Raw genomic sequence first — 22562 nt, 5'->3', positions numbered from 1 at the left:
TATTTTTATCTTTTAATGAGGGCTTCCCAGTACTGTAACACCCAGTAGGGGTGGCAGTGCATTGATGGCAGTGTAGGCAGGCACAGTGTTAGTTAGTGGCTAATCTGGGGCCTGCCCTGGCCCTGTCTGTGAGGAGCTTCCCTCCCTGGCGATGTACCTTAGTGAGGTCAGGTCACTGATTGGGTAGGGGGTTAGAGCAAAGAATGCTTTACCAGGCACGCGCCTGCCTTTGACCAATTAGCTCCTTTACGCGGAAGCACATTCCCACATCCACAATCCACCCATCACCAGTCTGTTCGGCTAAAGTGTTAGGCAAGTGTGATTGTTTTTAAAAGGGATTATTCCGTGTTTATAAAACGTTGTTAATAACAGTGGATTATTCACATTTTGGGTTAAAGACGTAGCCCTTTACACTCGTACCGGTAAACGGGTTGAAAATGGCTGGTTTGGACACTGATAAGTGCCTAAACTGAATGCAGTGGTTGTAAAGTGACATGCTATATATACACACACACACACACGACGTCAGAGCTCTGGCTCTGCGCTTCACAGGTTTTGACTGACAAACGTTTTGAACTTGCGCTTGCAACAAAAAGTTGACCCAATCCCTCCTGCTAATTGGGCAACTTTTGATAATGTTTTGTCTGAGTGAGGGACTTGCTGTAAATTAAGAGGACTCTTAAGTAATTTTGAAAGATGAGATGTTGAGGATTATAACACTCTCCTAATAAAATACCGCTTTGATGTCATTACAAGCCAAACACCTGTGAGTCCAAACGTTCACTTCACATTTCCATATCATAAAACTCATTTACAGTGTTAACATTCATGATCACTATGTTTGATGTACAGCTACAAGATGACATTCTGTGTTGTTCTGAACAGAAGGAGCCTGTTTGTTGTATTGTGAAGAAAAGTTGCAGCGGACCACGTACAATTATACACAAGTACTGCGGACACCGCTTCAAATGAGTGGATACGGCTATTTCATCTATACCTGTTGCTGACAGGTGTAGAAAATTGAGTACACCGCCATGCAATCTCCATAGACAAACAATGGTTGGAGAAGGGCCTTACGAAAGAGCTCAGTGACTTTCAACATGGCATCGTCATAGGGTGCCACCTTTCCAACAAGTCTGTTCGTCAAATTTCTGCTCTGCTAGAGCTGCCCCAGTCAACTTTGGTAAGTATTGGAGGTAGGTAAGAGAGATATATACACAGACAGAGAAAGTGAGGAACAAAACAGAGCATGAGAGAGAGAGAAAGAGTGAGCAGGAAGAGCACATCTGGACCGCTCATCTGTGTGGCATGCCGAGGTCATGAATCACTGCGACCGCAAACCCTTCATGTCCTATGTGACGACCACTGCCATTGGCTGCCTGCTCGACCCGGCCGCGTCGACTCAGCGAGCGAGGCCCGTTCATTCGCTGTCACACTCACACGCCAAGAGCCTCAGCAAACTATCAACTCTCCCTAGCTTAGTCTCTGAGGGCTAGGCTAGCTAGCACTGGAGCGTTGACAAACACTCTCCTCAGACAGTGTCATATTACCAACAACATCTCTAGTGCACAGTCAAGGTTCCAATCTGATAAACCGATAGGAAAATAAAATAAACGATTAACATATTACAGAAAGAAACAAAATATGCAACATCCATAGTGGATGTATAACTAGCTAAAGGTCGTAGCTTCTATTCTAAGGGTTTCTGTGAAAATAACAGCAATAAGGGGGACAGACAACATATCCTCCAAAGAATTATGGCAGTTTTAGAAGAGCTATGTTTTTTACACACACACACACACACACACACAAAAACTCTGGAAACAGGAAGTAGGTGACGTGGTGGCAGGAAGTGGAATGCCAATTTATTGTTTCCTCGCCACGGCAATACAGCCCCGGTCCTGTCGCTCCACTCTGACAAGGGCAGGCAGCACTTCACAACACAGCACACTGGAGCAGCCGTGTGTGTGTCTTTGTTGCTTGTGTGTGTGTGTGGCTTCATGGGTGTGTGTGTCTGTGTGATAGACGTGTATCCATGTGTGTGTGCGCGCCTCTATCATTTGTGTGTCCATGTGTGCCTATGTGTCCATGTGGTGTGTGTGTGTGTGTGTGTGTGTGTGTGTAAGAGGCAGAGAAAGGGGGAGAATCTAGCTGAAGCTGTTGGAATTTCCTGCACATTCCTTTGGTTCAGAATCAGCACACATACACAGCAAGGCGAGCCGAAGGGCTCTACTGCTCAATTAGATAGGAAAGGGGTGAGATGAGAAAGGGGAGGGATAGTGGTTTGAGGGTCAGGGGTGAAGTATCTCTAAACTCACGCAGTAGAGAGAGTGTGTGTGTGTGTGTGGTTAGTCTCTGTAGGTTGATGCATTAAAGCTGTCTACTTGTTTACCAGCTATGGCTTGTTTACCAGCTATGGCCACCACTGTGTGTGTGTGTGTGTGTGTGTGTGTGTGTGTGTGTGTGTGTGTGAGAAAGAGCTGATACATTTCTACTATGAACATATGAAATGTGTGTAAATTAATCACTCATTAAAAACTGTAATGTTGTCAAGTGTGGTTCACAAGGGGACCTGTAATAAACAGGTATGTACCAGTACTGGATGTGGTGCTGTTTTTGCTCTGTTTCATAGTGGAAAGTCTCCTCTAAAACCAGGCCATGAGTGTGCAGTAAACTGGGGGAGGTAGAGAGGCAAGATGGGAGTGGAGGGAGGGGAAAACGGAGAGAGAGGGGGGTGGACCTATAAGCTAAACACACGCTCATACACACATGTTTTTCCTTAGATCCACAGGCTCTGTTTTTCCTCTTACTTTTTTTTACTGGAAGAGAAATTGCTTCGGAATTTTTCCAAACTGGCCGTTACACAACTCCAGCTACAGTGTTAACACACCAACACGCACGAAATGCAGACGACACACACACTTCCTCTACGTGTAGAACTGCCACAGTATGTGTCATATTCAACTGGAGTTGGTGGTAGACAAACAAAGGGAGATGTTGATGCTCTGATGCAATGTGCCTGCTGTGTTGTAACAGTGTACTCCACTCAACTATTCATGCTGTAACAGAGGGTGGTACTCTATTGTACTAACTGTTTCCTGTTCACACAGTGTAGATGTTAATGTACTTGAGGGTGTAGCTGTTGATGGTGTATTGTCTGACTGTTACTCACCTTGAGCAGTGTGGTATGATACAATGTAGTGTACTAAAAAGTATTGTATAGTTACGGAGTAATATTATACTGTATCTTACTGTACCATACTCTCCTACAGTGCACTCAGTGGAGGCAAAGTGAGGTGTATTATACTGTATTGTACTATACTATAGTGAGGCAGATGTTGATATTGTAGGGTACTATTATATAGGGTAACACTTTATTTGGATAGTCCCATGTAGATTTTCAGTAGATGTTCAATAACTGTCAACATTTAAACTAACCATCCACAAACCCTAACCATAACAACATGTACAACAATAAGGGTTATTTAACTAGGCAAGTCAGTTATGAACAAATTCTTACTTATAATAACAGCCTACCCCGGCCAAACCCGGACGACGCTGGGCCAATTGTGCGCCGCCCTATGGGACTCCCAATCACGGCCGGTTGTGATACAGCCCGGGATCACAACCGGGGCCTCTACGTCGCTCGGGAACCCTATTGTAAACCTAACCCTGAATAAGTTTCTTATCAACAGATAGTATGGCCATTTATATGGGACTATCCAAAATAAGGTGTGACCTTTCATAGTGTATGGCATACTATCCGACAGTGTACTCACGGTGCAGGCTAAGGGAGATGTTGATGTATTGTGTTGTATTATATTGTACAATAGTACTCATGGTGCAGGCTGAGGGAGATGTTGATATATTGTGTTGTATTATATTGTACTATAGAACTCACGGTGCAGGCTGAGGGAGATGATGTATTGTAATATATTGTACTATAGTACTCATGGTGCAGGCTGAGGGAGATGATGTATTGTAATATATTGTACTATAGTACTCATGGTGCAGGCTGAGGGAGATTATGTATTGTATTATATTGTACAATAGTACACACGGTGCAGGCTGAGGGAGATGATGTATTGTGTTGTATTATATTGTACAATAGTACTCACGGTGTAGGCTCAGGGAGATGTTGATGTATTGTGTTGCCTTATATTGTACTATAGTACTCATGGTGCAGGCTGAGGGAGATGTTGATGTATTGTGTTGCCTTATATTGTACTATAGTACTCATGGTGCAGGCTGAGGGAGATGTTGATGTATTGTGTTGCCTTATATTGTACTATAGTACTCACAGTGCAGGCTGAGGGAGATTATGTATTGTGTTGTATTATATTGTACAATAGTACTCACGGTGTAGGCTCAGGGAGATGATGTATTGTGTTGCCTTATATTGTACTATAGTACTCACGGTGCAGGCTCAGGGAGATGTTGATGTATTGTGTAATATTATATTGTACAATAGTACACACGGTGCAGGCTGAGGGAGATGATGTATTGTGTTGTATTATATTGTACAATAGTACTCACGGTGTAGGCTCAGGGAGATGTTGATGTATTGTGTTGCCTTATATTGTACAATAGTACTCACGGTGTAGGCTGAGGGAGATGTTGATGTATTGTGTTGCCTTATATTGTACTATAGTACTCATGGTGCAGGCTGAGGGAGATGTTGATGTATTGTGTAATATTATATTGTACTATAGTACTCACGGTGCAGGCTGAGGGAGATGTTGATGTATTGTGTAATATTATATTGTACTATAGTACTCACGGTGCAGGCTGAGGGAGATGTTGATGACCCTCTCGTCAGCGAAGCTCTTGAGGTTGGGGATCTTGGCACACTTGAGGTGGGTGGAGGCCGACGAATCGCCAACGTGGATCCAGCAGACCTGTTCCTGGGCGTAGAGGAAGTCCATGGCAGTGGTCTGCTTGGTGGTGGTGGACAGCAGGCTGATCGTGGTGCCGCTCAGAGACGTGGCCTGGATGTTCTGACTGTTGGCGATCAGCAGCACCGAGTTCCTTTCTACTGGTACTAGGAGAGGAGTGTGAGTGGTGTGTCAAGGTAGGCGATCAACAAAGTGGTCAACAGCTCATAAGAACTCCGCACAGTGTATTTACACTAGATTGAAAGCCCCCTGGAAAGCATTGAGGGGACCGTTGAGAGAGGGAGAAGAAGAAGAGATGAGTGGTGGTAGCGGTGACAGGTGGTTAATACCTACCATTTTTGGCCTTGCAGGAGCGGTTGTCGGGCTGAGGCAGGTAGCCCTCCACACAGCTGCAGGTGTACGAGCCCTCTGTGTTGGTACAGGACTGGCTGCAGGTCCCGTACACACTGCACTCGTCAAAATCTGGCCACAACACACAGTAGATGTTACACATGGGACAATCACTGGTTAGCTATAGCTGGTGCACAAAAATCCTCCATCTCTTTTTCATGGTCCTTTGACCAGGAATAATTGCCCACTAGACTTTTACATTTAGGTTAAACTAGGTATAGGCCAGGCCTACTGTTTATAAAGCCAATAGCAGGCTGTAAGTTGTCACAGTGTCTAGAAGGCTAAAGGTTTTCTGGTTGGTGGAACTCACCTTTACATGTTTTGCCATCCAGCCCTATTTCATATCCACTCTTACAGTAACACGCAGTGCCCGACGGAGTCACCGAACAGTTGTCCTGGCAACTCGACAGAGTGCAGTTGGCGGCGAATTCTGTAGAGAGACCGGGAGAGAGGGAGAAGAGATAGGAAAGGATACGTTAGAGTCACTGAGGAGCAATTGAGAGGCAATGTCTGTAGAAACAATGGATGGGCTGGAGGAGGGTAGAGGGTAGATGAGAGTGGAAGAGCGGTGGAGAAGAGAGCAGGACACAGGAAGAGGGTATTGGCATGACAGAGAAAAGGGGAATTCATAAATATTCTGTAATTAAAAGGATATTACTTTAAGCCTCCTGCTGTGTTCCGGTCGAATTGGACCAATTTACAAGTTCTCGCTCTGAAAAATGTAATTAATTTAATCTGATTGTCATAAGGATCCATGACTTTGTCCACACAGGGCATCTGAACACACAAAATACATTTGGATGATTTTCATACAATTCTGGGTGGTTTATTTAACTTTTATACACCTGTGGTGTTCCCGGTCAAAAATGACCAGACATTAGAAATGAATGGGTGAGACTACAATTAGTGAATAAAATTGAGTTCAGGCACATGCCCATTCATCAGAAGGACACACCCCCCACCCCAACCTCACTCCCCTTCTTGGCAACTCCCACGGGAACCTTCCCCCAATAGAATCTTTCCCCCACGGGAACCACACCTGTTGGCATTCTCACTTACAATCGCAACATTGTTTCAATAATATGTAGAACTTTTCTCACAGCTCTGGTATATAAAGCTTTTTTGAGGCATTGCTCACAATCCATTCTGGGGCAGCACAATGACCAAACAATATACTGTAAATGAGGCTCTTGATCATATCTTTGATCATGACACTGGTGAGGAGGAGAGAGTCCTTGTTAAACTTTGACACAAAGTAGTCTGTGATAAATAGTACAATATGTTTCATCTGAGTATCTGTTATAGTCAAAATAATCCATACATTCATTTTTTACTCAAAAACGAGTTGTATGAGCTCTGGTCAATGAGGCCTACAGGCCATAAATAGCAAATAGAAGTTCAAAACTTGCAATGTTCACAAGAACTTAAGTAAACAAAAAGATCTAACACAACATTAGGTGATAATATATGTATTATTATGGATTTATAAATCAGTTATAATGGGGCGGTCAATGAAAGTAGGTTACTTTCATTGCTCAGTGTGTCTGCTGCCTGTCACGTGTGCTCCCTCTCCAGCCTCTAGGTGACCAGGCTGGTCGTTATGGCGCAGACCTTTCACTATCGTTACGCGCACCTGCGCGTCAGACTCACCTGAACTCCATCACCTCCCTGATTACCTTCCAAGGTGCGCGTAACGATGGTGAAAAGGTTTTTGCCATAGCGACCAGCCTGGTATAAATAACTCCTCTTGGTTTCTTCCCCAGGTGTTATTGTTTCTGTTCCAGTGTTTAGTCTGTGCGTTGTTCATGTTTCTTGTTTTGCATTTATTTATTTAGTTATTAAAACACTCACTCCCTGAACTTGCTTCCCGGCTCTCAGTGCACATCGTTACACTGCCAAATAGCTTACTTGGTTTTCACAACTCTGGAAGACTAGTTGGGGACAGCAGGTAGCCTAGCAGTTAGAGCATTGGGACAGTAACCAAAAAGTTGCTTGTCGAAACCCGAGCTGGCAAGGTGGAAGATTTGCTCAGACCTTGAGCAAGGCAGATAGCCGCCAACAACTACTGCTCTGATGATGTCAATTAAGGCAGCCCCGCCACCTCTCTGCTTCGGTTAAAAATGGAAGATACATTTCGGTTGAATGCATTAAGTTGTGCAACTGACTATTAATACTATGCATGCCAGTCTCTCCTGACTTATTGTTGGAGGTAAGACTGCATGCATCACTTCTTGTTTTTTAATTGGAAATTCCCAATTTTTTACATAGTCAACTTACAAACAGCACTGACACAGACATGATACCAGAGGACTTTTCACAGTCCCCAGGTCCAGTATTATACAGAGCCATGAGTGCATGGAACTCCCATCTTATACAGAGCAAGTGAACAGCAAACATGGTTTAAATAAACAAATTAAGCAACACCTCACAGCACAACGCCTCTCCCCCATGTGACCTACTTGTTGTGTGTATGTACTGACATGTATGTGTAACACACACTACATGTTAATGTTTTTAAATGTCGATTGTAAAGTCTTTTGTCTGAAATGTATTTTTCGTTATGTGTCGGACCTCACTAATACTAGCTGTCGCTAATGGGGATCATAATAAATAAAAATACAAATCGGTATCCCTCTTCCCTTTCCCTAGCTCAGGCTTGTTGCCATGTAAACTCAGCAACAACAAAAAAGATCCCTTTTTCAGGACCCCGTCTTCCAAAGATAATTCGTAAAAATCCAAATAACTTTAAAATCTGCTTCCCATGCTTGTTCAATGAACAACAAACAATTAATGAACATGCACCAGTGGAACGGTCATTAAGACACTAACAGCTTACAGACGGTAGGCAATTAAAATTTAGGACACTAAAGAGGCCTTTCTACTGACTCTGAAAAACACCAAAAGAAAGATGCCCAGCATCCCTACACATCTGTGTAAACGTGCCTTAGGCATGCTGCAAGGAGGCATGAGGACTGCAGATGTGGCCAGGGCAATAAATTACAATGTCTGTACTGTGAGACGCCTAAGACAGCGCTACAGGGAAACAGGACAGACAGCTGATTGTCCTCGCAGTGGCAGACCACATGTAACACCTGCACAGGATTGGTACATCCGAACATCACACCTGCGGTACAGGTACAGGATGGTAACAACTTCCTGAGTTACACCAGGAACGCACAATCCCTCCATCAGTGCTCAGACTGTCCGCAATAGGCTGAGAGGGGCTGGACTGAGGGCTTGTAGGCCTGTTGTAAGGCAGGTCCTCACCAGACATTACCGGCAACAATGTCACCTACGGGCACAAACCCACGGTCACTGGACCAGACATGACTGGCAAAAAGTGCTCTTCACTGACGAGTCGCGGTTTTGTCTCACCAGGGGTGATGGTCGGATTGGCGTTTATCGTCGAATGAATGAGCCTGTACTCTGAAGCAGGATCGATATGGAGGTGGAGGGTCCGTCATGGTCTGGGGCGGTGTGTCACAGCATCATCTGACTGAGCTTGAACAGTAAGAAATGACAAATCTGGTGAAGTCCATGAGGAGATGCACTGCAGTACTTAATGCAGCTGGTGGCCACACCAGCGACTGACTGTTACTTTGATTTTGACCCCCCCCCCCCCCCCCTTTGTTCAGGGACATATTATTCGATTTCTGTGGAACTTGTTCAGTTTATGTTTCAGTTGTTGAATCTTGTTATGTTCATACAAATATTTACACATATTAAGTTTGCTGAAAATAAACGCAGTTGACAGTGAGAGGACGTTTCTTTTTTGCCGAGTTTAGGTTGATCATCTTTACCTTAGATATGTCTGTCCATCATGGACAATAAATCACTAAAAACTGCAAAACAGTAATTTTATATGTTAGTCTGTCAGTAGCCCAGGCTCTAGCCATATAGGACATTGTCTGTCACACCAGACCCAGAGCTGGGGGCTTGCCTCTGGGCATAGGGAAGCAGGAAAGCCTGGGGATAAAAAAATGGGCCCCTGGGCCTTGGAAAAAGTGCACCTCTCAGCTTCCTATGGGCAATCAATGCTCCCAAAACCCAGTGAACTGTACACACACCCAAGAGAGGAGAAGTCAGTGCATGTAGGAGTGAATGTGTGCATGTTAAAGAGTGGGTGGTTTTAGTGAGTGGGAGAGTAGGTTGTGTGAGGTGTGTGTGTTGTGTGTGGGTGTTTAGTGGTTGGTAAAGGGATATACAGAGAGCTGGCCCTAGCTGCGGGCATCCACACACCCCATCACACACACACAATGGGGTTTTTGTGTGCCTGGCCAGGGGGAGAAATCCACAGGCAAACACTGCAGCCCGGCACTAATCAATCCCTCATAGGCAGGACAGGCCTGTGCCAAGGCGGACCTCAAACACACACACAACCACACACACACACACATTGAATCATTCATCCATACACGCCTTAATATTGCTGTCACACGCTCACACAATGACACAACTCTGTCATCTCACGGAGTCATGAGTTGTCACCACTACATCCTGTGAGAAAACCTGTGTATGCCGGGCCAGTGTTCTGAGTCAGAGCAGCAGAGACAAAGCAGCAGCGGTCACATTAGACCTGGATAATATCTATCACTCACACCGTTTAAGGGCAACATCAGCCCATTCACACTGTCACTATACACCAGAGAGGGGAGAGGAGAGAGAAAGGAGGGGAAAGAGAGAAGAGAGAGAAAGAGAATGAGGTAGAGGGAAAGGGAGAGAGAAGAGGGGAGAGAGAAAGGAGGGGAAAGAGAGAAGAGAGGGAGAGAAAGAGAATGAGAGTTAGAGGGAAAAGGAAAGGGAGAGAAAAGGGGAGAGCGGGAAATACACTGCTCAAAAAAAATAAAGGGAACACTTAAACAACACAATGTAACTCCAAGTCAATCACACTTCTGTGAAATCAAACTGTCCACTTAGGAAGCAACACTGATTGACAATAAATTCCACATGCTGTTGTGCAAATGGAATAGACAACAGGTGGAAATAGGCAATTAGCAAGACACCCCCAATAAAGGAGTGGTTCTGCAGGTGGTGACCACAGACCACTTCTCAGTTCCTATGCTTCCTGGCTGACGTTTTGGTCACTTTTGAATGCTGGCGGTGCTTTCACTCTAGTGGTAGCATGAGACGGAGTCTACAACCCACACGAGTGGCTCAGGTAGTGCAGCTCATCCAGGATGGCACATCAATGCGAGCTGTGGCAAGAAGGTTTGCTTTGTCTGTCAGCGTAGTGTCCAGAGCATGGGGGCGCTACCAGGAGACAGGCCAGTACATCAGGAGACGTGGAGGAGGCCGTAGGAGGGCAACAACCCAGCAGCAGGACCGCTACCTCCGCCTTTGTGCAAGGAGGAGCACTGCCAGAGCCCTGCAAAATGACCTCCAGCAGGCCACAAATGTGCATGTGTCTGCTCAAACGGTCAGAAACAGACTCCATGAGAGTGGTATGAGGGTCCGACGTCCACAGGTGGGGGTTTATCTTACAGCCCAACACCGTGCAGGACGTTTGGAATTTGCCAGAGAACACCAAGATTGGCAAATTCGCCACTGGCGCCCTGTGCTCTTCACAGATGAAAGCAGGTTCACACTGAGCACGTGACAGAGTCTGGAGACGCCGTGGAGAACGTTCTGCTGCCTGCAACATCCTCCAGCATGACCGGTTTGGCGGTGGGTCAGTCATGGTGTGGGGTGGCATTTCTTTGGGGGGCCGCACAGCGAACACATCATTACCCTGGTTGAGATTGGCCTCCATGTGCTCGCCAGAGGTAGCCTGACTGCCATTAGGTACCGAGATGAGATCCTCAGACCCCTTGTGAGACCATATGCTGGTGCAGTTGGCCCTGGGTTCCTCCTAATGCAAGACAATGCTAGACCTCATGGAATGTGTCAGCAGTTCCTGCAAGAGGAAGGCATTGATGCTATGGACTGGCACGCCCGTTCCCTAGACCTGAATCCAATTGAGCACATCTGGGACATCATGTCTCGCTCCATCCACCAACGCCACGTTGCACCACAGACTGTCCAGGAGTTGGCGGATGCTTTAGTCCAGGTCTGGGAGGAGATCCCTCAGGAGACCATCCGCCACCTCATCAGGAGCATGCCCAGGTGTTGTAGGGAGGTCATACAGGCACGTGGAGGCCACACACACTACTGAGCCTCATTTTGACTTGTTTGAAGGACATTACATCAAAGTTGGATCAGCCAGTAGTGTGGTTTTCCACTTTAATTTTGAGTGTGACTCCAAATCCAGACCTCCATGGGTTGATACATTTGATTTCCATTGATAATTTTTGTGTGATTTTGTTGTCAACACATTCAACTATGTAAAGAAAAAAGTATTTAAATAAGAATATTTCATTCATTCAGATCTAGGATGTGTTATTTTAGTGTTCCCTTTATTTTTTTGAGCAGTGTAGATAGAGGTAGAGGGAAAGGGAGAGAAGAGGGGAGAGAGAGAGAAATAGAGAGGTAGAGGGAACTGAAGTTTCAAATTAAGAGTTTGTTCTTAAAGGTGGGGCACCTAAAGTAGCTGGCTTCCTTGTTTGTTTTCCACAGTTCAGAACATTATCGTTGAGTAGCACAAAATATGAAACACAAGTCAGCACATTTGCCCATTGCTGGTGGCAATCCATAGCTACATTGCTTTATCAAACTTCTGAAAGCCCTGTAGAAGCAGTAGCAGGTGTAACTTACAAGATGCCCCATAAATCACACCACCACCTCAATGTCACTGTGTTACAATGGGGGTACCGCGACGCAGACACACCAATGGGACATAAGCCCCATTGCAGGTCAAGGTACAACGAATGTATAAAACATTAAAGTACACCTGCTCTATCCATGACATAGACTGACCAGGTGAATCCAGGTGAAAGCTATGATCCCTTATTGATGTCACTTGTTAAATCAGGTTAAAGAAGGATTTTCAAGCCTTGAGACATGATTGCATACGTGTGTCATTCAGAGGGTGAATGGGCAAGACAAAAGATTTCGGTGCCTTTGAACAGGGGTTATGGTATTAGGTGCATCGGTTGTGTCAAGAACTGCAACTCTGTTTTTCCACGCTCAACAGTTTCCTGTGTGTATCAAGAAAAAGGTCCACCACCCAAAAGCCAACTTCACACAATTGTGGGAATCATTGGAGTCATCATTGGGGGTGGGGGGTATTGATGTAAGCACTCTGATCACCATGAGGAACGTATGAAGGATGGGTAACCCCGCTAACCTGCCATTTGACGACCTGGGAAGATGAAAGCCGGCCTATGGAGATGCGCACACCCACACCCCTCAAAGCCCTGCCAGCGTGAAGCGGCATGAAAATTTGATGTCCCGCCTCTCTCCGTGTTACTGCCATAAATATTTAATCCTTCTGAAGGGGTGGAAGGATGAAGGGATGGAAGGATGGGAATTGAGGTGACAGGTGTCTCATGGGATCCAAAGAAGTGGTTGTGGTGTTGACCACACTTAAAATCCTAGTGTTACACTAACACATGCAGTACGGTACGTGTGTGTGTGTGTGTGTGTAAGAGAGGGAGTATGTGTTAGTGTGACTACAGTATATATTGAAGTGAATGCGGGTGTGGACATTTTCCTGTGCACACAGTACAGAAGCACTGTATAACAGATACTCAGATATTCTAGTCTAGTATTAGGTAGTGAACGGGGGGGAATTGGTAGTTACATATCACATTATTATTTCGGACGATATTATATTGATACTTAGACTCCATATGTCGATTTGTAAAAAATAATGTTTGTTTTTGCTAGGTAGATTATTTGCTATTTTGCACAAAAACTCTTGTATTTTTCATCCTATAGCTTGTTCTTTTTAAATAGTGAGCCAACATGTTTTCAGCACTTTTCTTTCCATGACTGATCAAAATGTATTTTCTCATGCTCCCTCTTGTCCATCTGCAGCAGACATGGTGAGCAATATGTTTGGAACATTAAATCGCAGTATGGAATCGCATTACATAGAGAATGGTGAGAATCCCAATACATATCGTATCGGCAGCTAAGTACTATGATAATATTGTATCGTGAGGTCCCTGGTAATTCCCAGCCCTTAGTACTAGGGTACTATTTTTTACCCCCCTTTCCAATTTATGCCGTTGGCCAACCATGACCCATTCCTGGATTGTACCAGCCATGGGTATTAGACAACCTTTAGTGCTTCAGCTAACACCATTCTATCCAGCCATCCTGTCCTCCAGCTCACCCGTCCAATAAAGATCCACTGGCTTTTCACACAATCCCATTTTTCTTTCTCTCCATTTAGTCAATCAAATCAGAATCAGCACGTGTTTTCAGTTAAGAACCTTCGTTGGGACAGTTATTTTGGAAAATAGGTCATCCAGGCTGGATAATCATGATTTGAGTGTGCTCCCAGTTTTTGTTTTGGAAAAGCCAGAGTCACAGTGTGAACACAGACAAACTGACACACACACGTTTAGAAGTCTGATCTGCTTTATACACGCACACCTAACACTCAAACCTGCTTACAGAGCTGTAGCTAAGGTATGGGCAGTATAGTCATGACAACAACATCTCCCATGAGAAACAACATAACAGTGTGATAATACGGATGGGCAGAAAGAGAGAGAAAGGGGTGGGGGGGCTAATTAAAAGAGGGGGATAAAAGAGGAGTGGTTCCGAGGTTAGAGAGAGGGGGAAAGGGAAAAGAGCGCGATGGGGACAGCTTTCTATAGCCTTACATTAGACGAGGACAAAGACCTTGGCAAACAATTTGCTTAATAATTTAGCTTTAATAATTTTTTAGTAATAATTTTACTGTATAACGTGTCTGTCCACTCTGTCCTATACATTAAGCACATTCAGGTCAATAATAGTTAACCAGGGCCAGAAATGGGAGAAATACTGTAGGTAGCCAGACTTGCAAAACCCCAAGGGAATTCAACAATGCTTGGTGGAAAAATCAGTTTATTATAATCCTACACGTTTCTTACATGTAAATCTGCAGTAATCCGTAATCATAATCATTATCCAATTTTATAGACGGAGTAATGTCGGATGTGGGCAGCATGCATGTTCTGTGTACATTAATGTGGGGGTAGGACGATAAGCCTTAGTGCATGGCCATGCTAGAATCAATCTGCCATGACCAGGCCACCTCCCCTTCATTGTTATGCTGCAAGATTCCCTGCCTGGGCGGAGAATGTATGGGGGAGGGTTAGGCGACAAATACAATGCACTGTACTATCTGTACAGGCTACTTGAATAGGGGGAGATGGAGGGAGTGGCAGGGAGGGAGGAAGTGAGGGTAGGTGTGTGTTCAGTACCTCTGCAGTGCGGCCCCTCGTCCCAGCCATCGGTACAGTCCGGAACTCCGTTGCATAGTTTGCTCATGTGGATACACAGCTCTATCCCCCCACACTGGTACTCGTTGGGTGGGCACCGCGACACACGGCTGTGTGGACCTGAAACACAGGCAGGGACAAAACAGGATTTAGACCAGGGATCCCCAACTGGCGGTCCAATTTCATTTGGCCTCCCAAGTTTTCTGAGAAAAATAATATATTTGTATAAAAATTATTTTTTAATGTTGGACATAAAAGACCGTAAGAACACCAGCAAATCAGTTCCGTTATTTCAATTTTGGAAATCTGTTTGAAAATATTCCCACCCATAATAGAGAGATCATATAAAAATGTCAGCAAGGTTTGAAATGATTATGCTTTAGTCAAATGTGTTATCTGTTTGGGCTTCTTGCGATCAATTTTCAGTCTACAAATGATGTATAATTATATCTCAGCCCCCTGACCATCCACTCAAGAAGCCTGTGGCTGAATGCAGTTGATTATCCCTGATTTAGACCAACATTAACAAAGGCCTGTACTGCACCTTTTCAATTAACCTCTATCCCTCCTCTCCTTTCCAATCTTTCCCTGTTGTAGTGTTCTACCACCACTCTTACTTCAAACTCCATCACATCATCCTGATTCTATATACAGATGTGCCCTGTGCAGCAGTTTTAGACAAAGGTTCAACCACAGAAACGTGTACAACTCTTGGGGAATAAACAGTGAACCGTTGTCTAAGAGTCTGCTTTGTCAGGGCACAGCAGGGGGAAGTGCAAACACATCATTACCCTGGTTGAGATTGGCCAAATTACTACTTTCCACACACACACACACACACACACACACACACACACACACACACACACACACACACACGAGGGGAAAAAATAAATACCAGCCTTCAACTCTGGTCAGTGTGAAATTGGTGGCATGACAACGTACTGTATGCCGAGACAGGGAAGCAGAGGAGGGTTTAAACAAATGGGAAATGTGAGCAGGAAGTTAGACTGTAGGTCAGAGTTTCTTGGTCCTGGGGACCCACATGGGTGCACCATTTGTTCTGGCCCAGAACGAAGGTGACACCTCAGATTCAATTGATCATCTCACCAAGCCCTTGATTAACTGAATCAGGTGTGTTGTTAATGGGCAGAAACAAAACAGTGCAACACAATAATGCCCCAGGACCAGGAAGCTGTAGTTCAGAAAGGCCTGTTCGAGGAAGCTACGCTCTCCGAGACGCTTCATCTGTATTGCTTTATTTAATAGAAACCTGTTTAAAAGGCTAATCGTCTTCTTACTCCTGCCCAGGGCTGCCCAGCCACAGTGGACTAGACCAGAACAGGGCTTTGCCCACAAGTGGGACTCAGTGAATGACTCAGCAGATTATATTTGGAACTCCAGGCCAACCACGCCACCAGACTGACTGTTCCCCAGGACCAGCCAATCCTTCAGTCTGTCTGTCGCCCAAAACATCACGTTTCAAATCTCCCCAGTCCTCCCCTGTCCACATCCATTTGGAGTTATATTAGGTTAAAGACATTTCAATGTGAAATTGTTGCTGAACAGAGGGCTTACAATTTTAATTTACGACACTAACGCCTATTAGAAAATATAAACATACAGTTGAAGTCAGAAGTTTACATACACCTTAGTCAAATACATTTAAACTCAGTTTCACAATTCCACAATTTTAATCCTAGTAAAATTCCATGTCTTAGGTCAGTTAGAATAAAGTGGTGATCCTAAGAATGTGAAATAATAGTAGAGAGAACGATTTATTTCAGCTTTTATTTATTTCATCACATTCCCAGTGGGTCAGAAGCTTACATACACTCAATTAGTATTTGGTAGCATTGCCTTTAAATTGTTTAACTTGGGTCAAACGTTCCAGGTAGCCTTCCACAAGCTTCCCATAAGGAGGTTGGGTGAATTTTGGCCCATTCCTCCTGACAGAGCTGGTGTAACTGACTCAGGTTTGCAGGCCTCCTTGCTCACACACGCTTTCTCAGTTCTGCCCACACATTTTCTATATGATTGAGGTCATGGCTTTGTGATGGCCACTCCAATACCTTGACTTTGTTGTCCTTAAGCCATTTTGCTACAACTTTGGAAGTATGCTTGGGGTCATTGTCCATTTGGAAGACCACTTCGCGACCAAGCTTTAACCTCCTCACTGATTTCTTGAGATGTGGATATATTGAAGCAACATAATTATCCTGCCTCATGATGCCATCTATTTTGTGAAGTGCACCAATCCCTCCTGCAACAAAGCACCCCCACATCATGATGCTGCCACCCCCGTGCTTCACGGTTGGGATGGTGTTCTTCGGCTTGCAAGCATCCCCCTTTTTCCTCCAAACATAAATTGTCATTATGGCCAAACAGTTCTATTTTTGTTTCATCAGACCAGGGGACATTTCTCCAAAAAGTACGATCTTTGTCTCCATGTGCAGCTGCAAACCTTTGTCTGGCTTTTTTATTGCGGTTTTAGAGCAGTGGCTTCTTCCTTGCTGAGAGGCCTTTCAGGTTATGTCGATATATGACTTGTTTTACTGTGGATATAGATACTTTTGTACCGGTTTCATCCAGCATCTTCACAAAGTCCTTTGCTGTTGTTCTGGGATTGATTTGCACTTTTCGCACCAAAGTACGTTCATCTCTAGGAGACAGAAAGTATCTCCTTCCTGAGCGGTATGGTGGCTGCGTGGCACCATGGTGTTTATACTTGATGACTATTGTTTGTACAGATGAACGCAGTACCTTCAGGAGTTTGGAAATTGCTGCCAAGGATGAACCAGACTTGTGGAGGTCTACAATTTTGTTTCTGAGGTCTTGGCTGATTTCTTTAGATTTTCCAATGATGTCAAGTAAAGAGGCACTGAGTTTTAAGGTAGGCCTTGAAATACATCCACAGGTACACCTCCAATTGACTCAAATGACGTCAATTAGCCTATCAGAAGCTTCTAAAGCCATGACTTCATTTTCTGCAATTTTCCAAGCTGTTTAAAGGCACAGTCAACTTAGTGTATGTAAACTTCTGATACACTGGAATTGTAATGCAGAGAATTCTAAGTGAAATAAACAATTGGAGAAATTACTTGTGTCATGCACAAAGTAGTTGTCCTAACCGACTTGCCAAAACTATAGTTTGTTAACAAGACATTTGTGGAGTGGTTGAAAAATGAGTTTTAATGACTCCAATCTAAGTGTATGTAAACTTCCCACTTCAACTGTATATGTTACATTAAAGTAGGATGCAGTTAAATGTTTTCCTAGGATGTTTGTGATGCTAAAGCTGTAACTATGGCCATGTCTAGACTTGAAAGTTCATGCAGTTATTGTATTCTGATCATTGAATTCCGAAAACGTCCTGCGTCTACACCTACATTTAAATGTGTCTACCCTGTCCACATTGTGTTCGGATTCCCTTTTCCCACACTATATTCAAATGCAGTATGCAATCTGCAAACGGTGGAACAGGCTAAATCTGATAATCGTACAACTTGGTGGCAGTAGTCAACTCTCCTGTGGCTAACTAGCCAGCTAACCTCTGTAGCTAGCCAGCAAGCTAGCTAGCAAAGCTAAATAAGTTTGTTGGCTAGCATTTGTGAAGCCATCAGACATTCCTCAGACGCCAGGAACGCATTTCCTCCAACGTTTGATGAAAAAGTTGCCTCTCACTACTAAAAACACACATTTTCTGACTTGTAGGCGAAGTGCTGATGACGTTGCCCACTGTATGCGCTTTCGAAAGCCTGAATGCGCCCAGCCTGAGGAGAAATGTGCACACAACCCCTTTCTGAAGTGGTTAGCCAGATCTGAACACAATCCAACCACGATAAGGCTTTTATAGATCTTTCTTTTCAATGTGACCTTCATATTGTGATAGCAGAAGTCACATGCAAGTGTCAAGTGTAGACACGGTCTATGTGCTGTACACTGCTTTGATGTTGTTGCGCAACACGGTTTACTGAAATTGTGTTGCTGTGCCTGTTATTTGTATGAAATTATTGTTTGTGCGAGCATAGCATAATGTTCGGAGAGTGCATCTGGGACAAAAACCTAAAGTCCTGGGTGGTCGGCTGCATCTTGTATGTTTTAGTCACTCAGACAGATTGGATGGACGCGTCTCTCCTGTTAGTCCCTCTCCACATTTCAATGCTTTACACAATACCATGAACATTGCCTGGGCTTACATGGGGGAGTTCAAGGAATAGGTAACAAAGATCAACTCATGGCCTCCAAAACAAAGCTTGCTAACCTTGAAGAACAGGGGATGAGTTTGTACTGATAATTATGGCTAATTGGTCCATATTTTCAAACTGCAAACTGAATACAAACATAACTCCTGCTAACTGCTAATTAGCTGAAAGACGAGCCTTCACTCTAACTTAATGCCAGCCTTGGAGATCTGTAAGTGTTGCCCAAAAGTAGCATTCTATGATTAGTAACACTTCAAGGGGAAACATTTGTTTACAGACACGAGCAAAATGTTCCTCCTCGTTGAATGGTATTTTTCAGGATCTTTCAGATGTAAATGAGAGTCTGTGGGGTGCAAAGTCTGGAACTGAACGCTCCCTTCTCTTAGGGGTCCATCTCTCTCCACCCACACGAAAAACCAAACTGTTGGTCTTGGCAATCTCTCTCCCCCATCCCTCTCCCCCTCCCATATCGCTCCCTTTTCTAACATCTGCTGACCCATTTAAAAATAATATAAAACATGGGGCAGAATGTGGGGAGAAAAGGAGGATAAAGAAAGGTAAATGGAGAGTGAGAAGCAAATAGGTAGAAAGCAAAGAGAAAGCAAGAGAAAGAGAGAGTGGGAGAGAGCGAGAAAAAGGCTAAAGAGGAGGGAGAAAAGGGATCACCTCATGCACAGTAAGCTGAGTGAGCCCCACAAGGCTCCATTCTAAAGTTAGCTGGCAGGGCTTTGGTGGAAAACGCACTGCTAATGTGAATCAGACAGCCTCTTTTATTTAACATTCCTCGGTTGGGAAGAACCAGGTTAGAAAAACCCAGGCAGACAGGAAAACCGGAGCTCATTCTCTCATCAGTTAAAAACAGTTCAACAAGTTTAATGTTAAAAACCAACTAGTTTCTCTTAATGTCTGTGACTATTACAAAATCACAGTTGACTTTCAAAAGACACTGGCCAAAGGGTATCTGTAGTTTTCAATGAGTCTTTGGCTCGGCCAGGGAGAAACATGGTGAATTAAAATTATCCTGGTGTCTCCATCAGCATGACTCTGTTGGGCTGTCTTTGTGATAATGCCATGAGGTTGGTGGTGGCGTGGTGACTATACTTTTCCTCTGGAGCCTGGTGGAGGACTAGGGGATCGACGACTAAAGAAATGCTATACACACAGTGTTTCCTGACCCCTCCTGTCTCAGCCTCCAGTATTTATGCTGCAGTAGTTTGTGTCGGGGGGCTAGGGTCAGTCTGTTATATCTGGAGTAGTTCTCCTGTCTTATCCAGTGTCCTGTGTGAATTTAAGTATGCTCTCTAATTCTGTCTCTCTCTCGGAGGACCTGAGACCATGCCTCAGGACTACCTGGCCTGATGACTCCTTGCTGTCCCCAGTCTACCTGGCCGTGCTGCTGCTCCAGTTTCAACTGTTCTGCCTGCAGCTATGGAACCCTATGCACAGTTCCATGTGGTTAAAGTATTGCATTGCAAGCAGGCAAATCATATTTTGTGCAAATGCGGGGATTGATGTAACATGCAACAATTTCAAAGATTTTACTGAGTTACAGTTCAAATAAGGAAATCAGTAAATTGAATAAATGAATTAGAACTTAATATTTGGATTTCACATGACTAGGAATACAGATTTGCCTCGGTTGGTCAGATACTTAAAGAAAAGTAGGGGTGTGGATCAGAAAACCAATCAGGCTGTTGATTGTGGCATGTGGAATGTTGTCCCACTCCTCTTCAAAGGCTGTGCGAAGTTTCTGGATATTGGTGGGAACTGGAACACACTGTTGTACACGTTGATCCAGAGCATCCCAAACATGATCAATGGGTGACACATCTAGTGAGTATGCAGGCCATGGAAGAACTGGGACATGTTCAGCTTCCAGGAATTGTGTACAGATCCTTGCTACATGAGGCTGTGCATTATCATGCTGAAACATGAGGTGATGGCGGCGGACGAATGGCACGACAATGGGCTTGTGGATCTCGTCATGGTATCTCTGTGCATTCAAATTGCCATCGATAAAATGCAATTGGTGTTCGTTGTCCATAGTTTATGCCTGCCCATACCATTTGTTCACAGCGTTGACATCTGCAAACCGCTCGTCCACACAACACCATACATGCTTTCAGCTTCTTGATATGCCACACCTGTTAGGCGGATGGATTATCTTGGCAAAGGAGAAATGCTCACTATCAGGGATGTTAACACATTTGTGCACAACATTTGAGAGAAATAAACGTTTTGTATGTACAGAAAATTTATAGGATTGTTAATTTCAGCTCATGAAACATGGGACCAACACTTTACATGTTGCGTTTACATTTTTATTTAAGTGTATAATAACAAGTTGGTCATTTGCCATTAGTGAGAAGAGTGAACATTTATTTTGTCTTTGAAATCTAAAATAATTAGAAATAGGAATCAATTTCCTATTTCCTTTCCATAATCAGTGCAGAATAAAACTCCTCACATTTTCTGACTGATGGTTTCATAGGCTACTCCCAAAGGAGCCTATACAACAAATTAATAGGATACCATTCGTCCAATCTCTCATTTAATTTGAAAATAGGCTACAATGGTAGAACAGCCAGTTCACCTGACGTGTGAAGAGTTGTTGGGAAGCGTCGGGATTTTGGCCATGAGGCCCTTTATCTACTTCCCTAAAGTCAGATGAACTCGTGGATACCATTTTGTTTATGTCTCCGTGTTGAGTCTGAAGGAAGTTAGAGGTAGTTTCGCAAGCCAATGCTAACTAGCATTAGTGCAATGACTGGAAGTCTATGGGTATTTACTAGCATGGCACAGACCATTAGGTAACACTGTTGTTGACTTAAACCATTCTAGAAAAGCTATTTCAAGAAGTTTGCTCTACGCAATCCGGAGTATGATAAGTGTTTTCCAAGGGTGTTGTCCACACCAATGACTGTTGGACCAAAAGAGTATGTGAATATCTAGTGAAATACATTGTTCTGCGGGGGAGCAGTTTCATCTTTTTCTGAGTGTATATAACCAGCTTCCCAGGCTCCATCTCAAGGAGGAAAGGGAGGCAGGCTCCACACGACTCTCTCACTTGAGTAATTTACAGATTATAATTTTGCTCTTTTGTAGCTTTGTCAACTGTGTATTTCTATACCTGTTCACACCTCTCCCTGTAGGCTTTACAGATGCTCCCCATCCCTTGGCGGCAACCCTTCTAATTTATTGTGCCGTGCGAACACAACCTATGTGGAATTCTGGGTCTCTGGCAGTGTTTGGAACTGCTAATGTGCAATCAAGAATGCCAAGTTCATCTCAGCCTATGCTGCCCTTCAGTCCCTTGACTGTTTGGCCCTGACAGAGACATGGATCACCCCAGAGAACACTGCTATTCCAGCTGCTCTTTCTTCATCTGACTATGTTCTCTCTCATAGTCCGAGAGCATCTGGTCGACGTAGTGGTGGCACAGGTCTACTCAGTTCTCCTAAGTGGTGATTTTTTTCTCTCCCTCTCTCACCTTTACATCTCTTCATTTGAATTCCATGCTTGTCCACTCAAGCTTAACATTATTGTCCATCGCCCACCAGGTGCCCTTGGAGAGTTCCTCAATGAGCTTGACACCTTGATAAACTCATTTCCTGACGATGGCTCACCACTCTTCATACTTGGCAACTTCAACCTCCCGATGTCTGCCTTCGATTAATTTCTTTCCAACTCCCTTTCCCCTCCGTGCCTATTTTGAACCCCCCCCCCTTCCCAGTCCCCTCCCACTCACATGGCAGGCA

General features: G+C 44.3%; 1 protein-coding gene across 8 annotated transcripts in view; it reads right to left on the bottom strand.

Annotated features, from left to right (window-relative positions):
* The window catches only part of LOC139371018 (low-density lipoprotein receptor-related protein 1-like), a 172721-nt gene that overhangs the window by 87035 nt on the left and 63124 nt on the right, over positions 1-22562 (bottom strand). For all 8 annotated transcript variants that reach the window (XM_071111037.1, XM_071111039.1, XM_071111038.1 and 5 more), the window contains exons 3-6: positions 14582-14719; positions 5596-5715; positions 5229-5357; positions 4781-5041 (exon numbers count right to left, since the gene is read on the bottom strand). In XM_071111037.1, coding sequence (XP_070967138.1) covers positions 4781-5041; positions 5229-5357; positions 5596-5715; positions 14582-14719 — 648 coding nt within the window. The remainder of the gene's footprint in view (positions 1-4780; positions 5042-5228; positions 5358-5595; positions 5716-14581; positions 14720-22562) is intronic.

This window comes from Oncorhynchus clarkii, chromosome 17, assembly GCF_045791955.1.
Source record: "Oncorhynchus clarkii lewisi isolate Uvic-CL-2024 chromosome 17, UVic_Ocla_1.0, whole genome shotgun sequence".
Taxonomy (NCBI): Eukaryota; Metazoa; Chordata; class Actinopteri; order Salmoniformes; family Salmonidae; genus Oncorhynchus; species Oncorhynchus clarkii.
The sequence above is the reverse complement of the archived record's forward strand: the minus strand, read 5'-3'. Positions and strand labels throughout refer to the sequence as shown.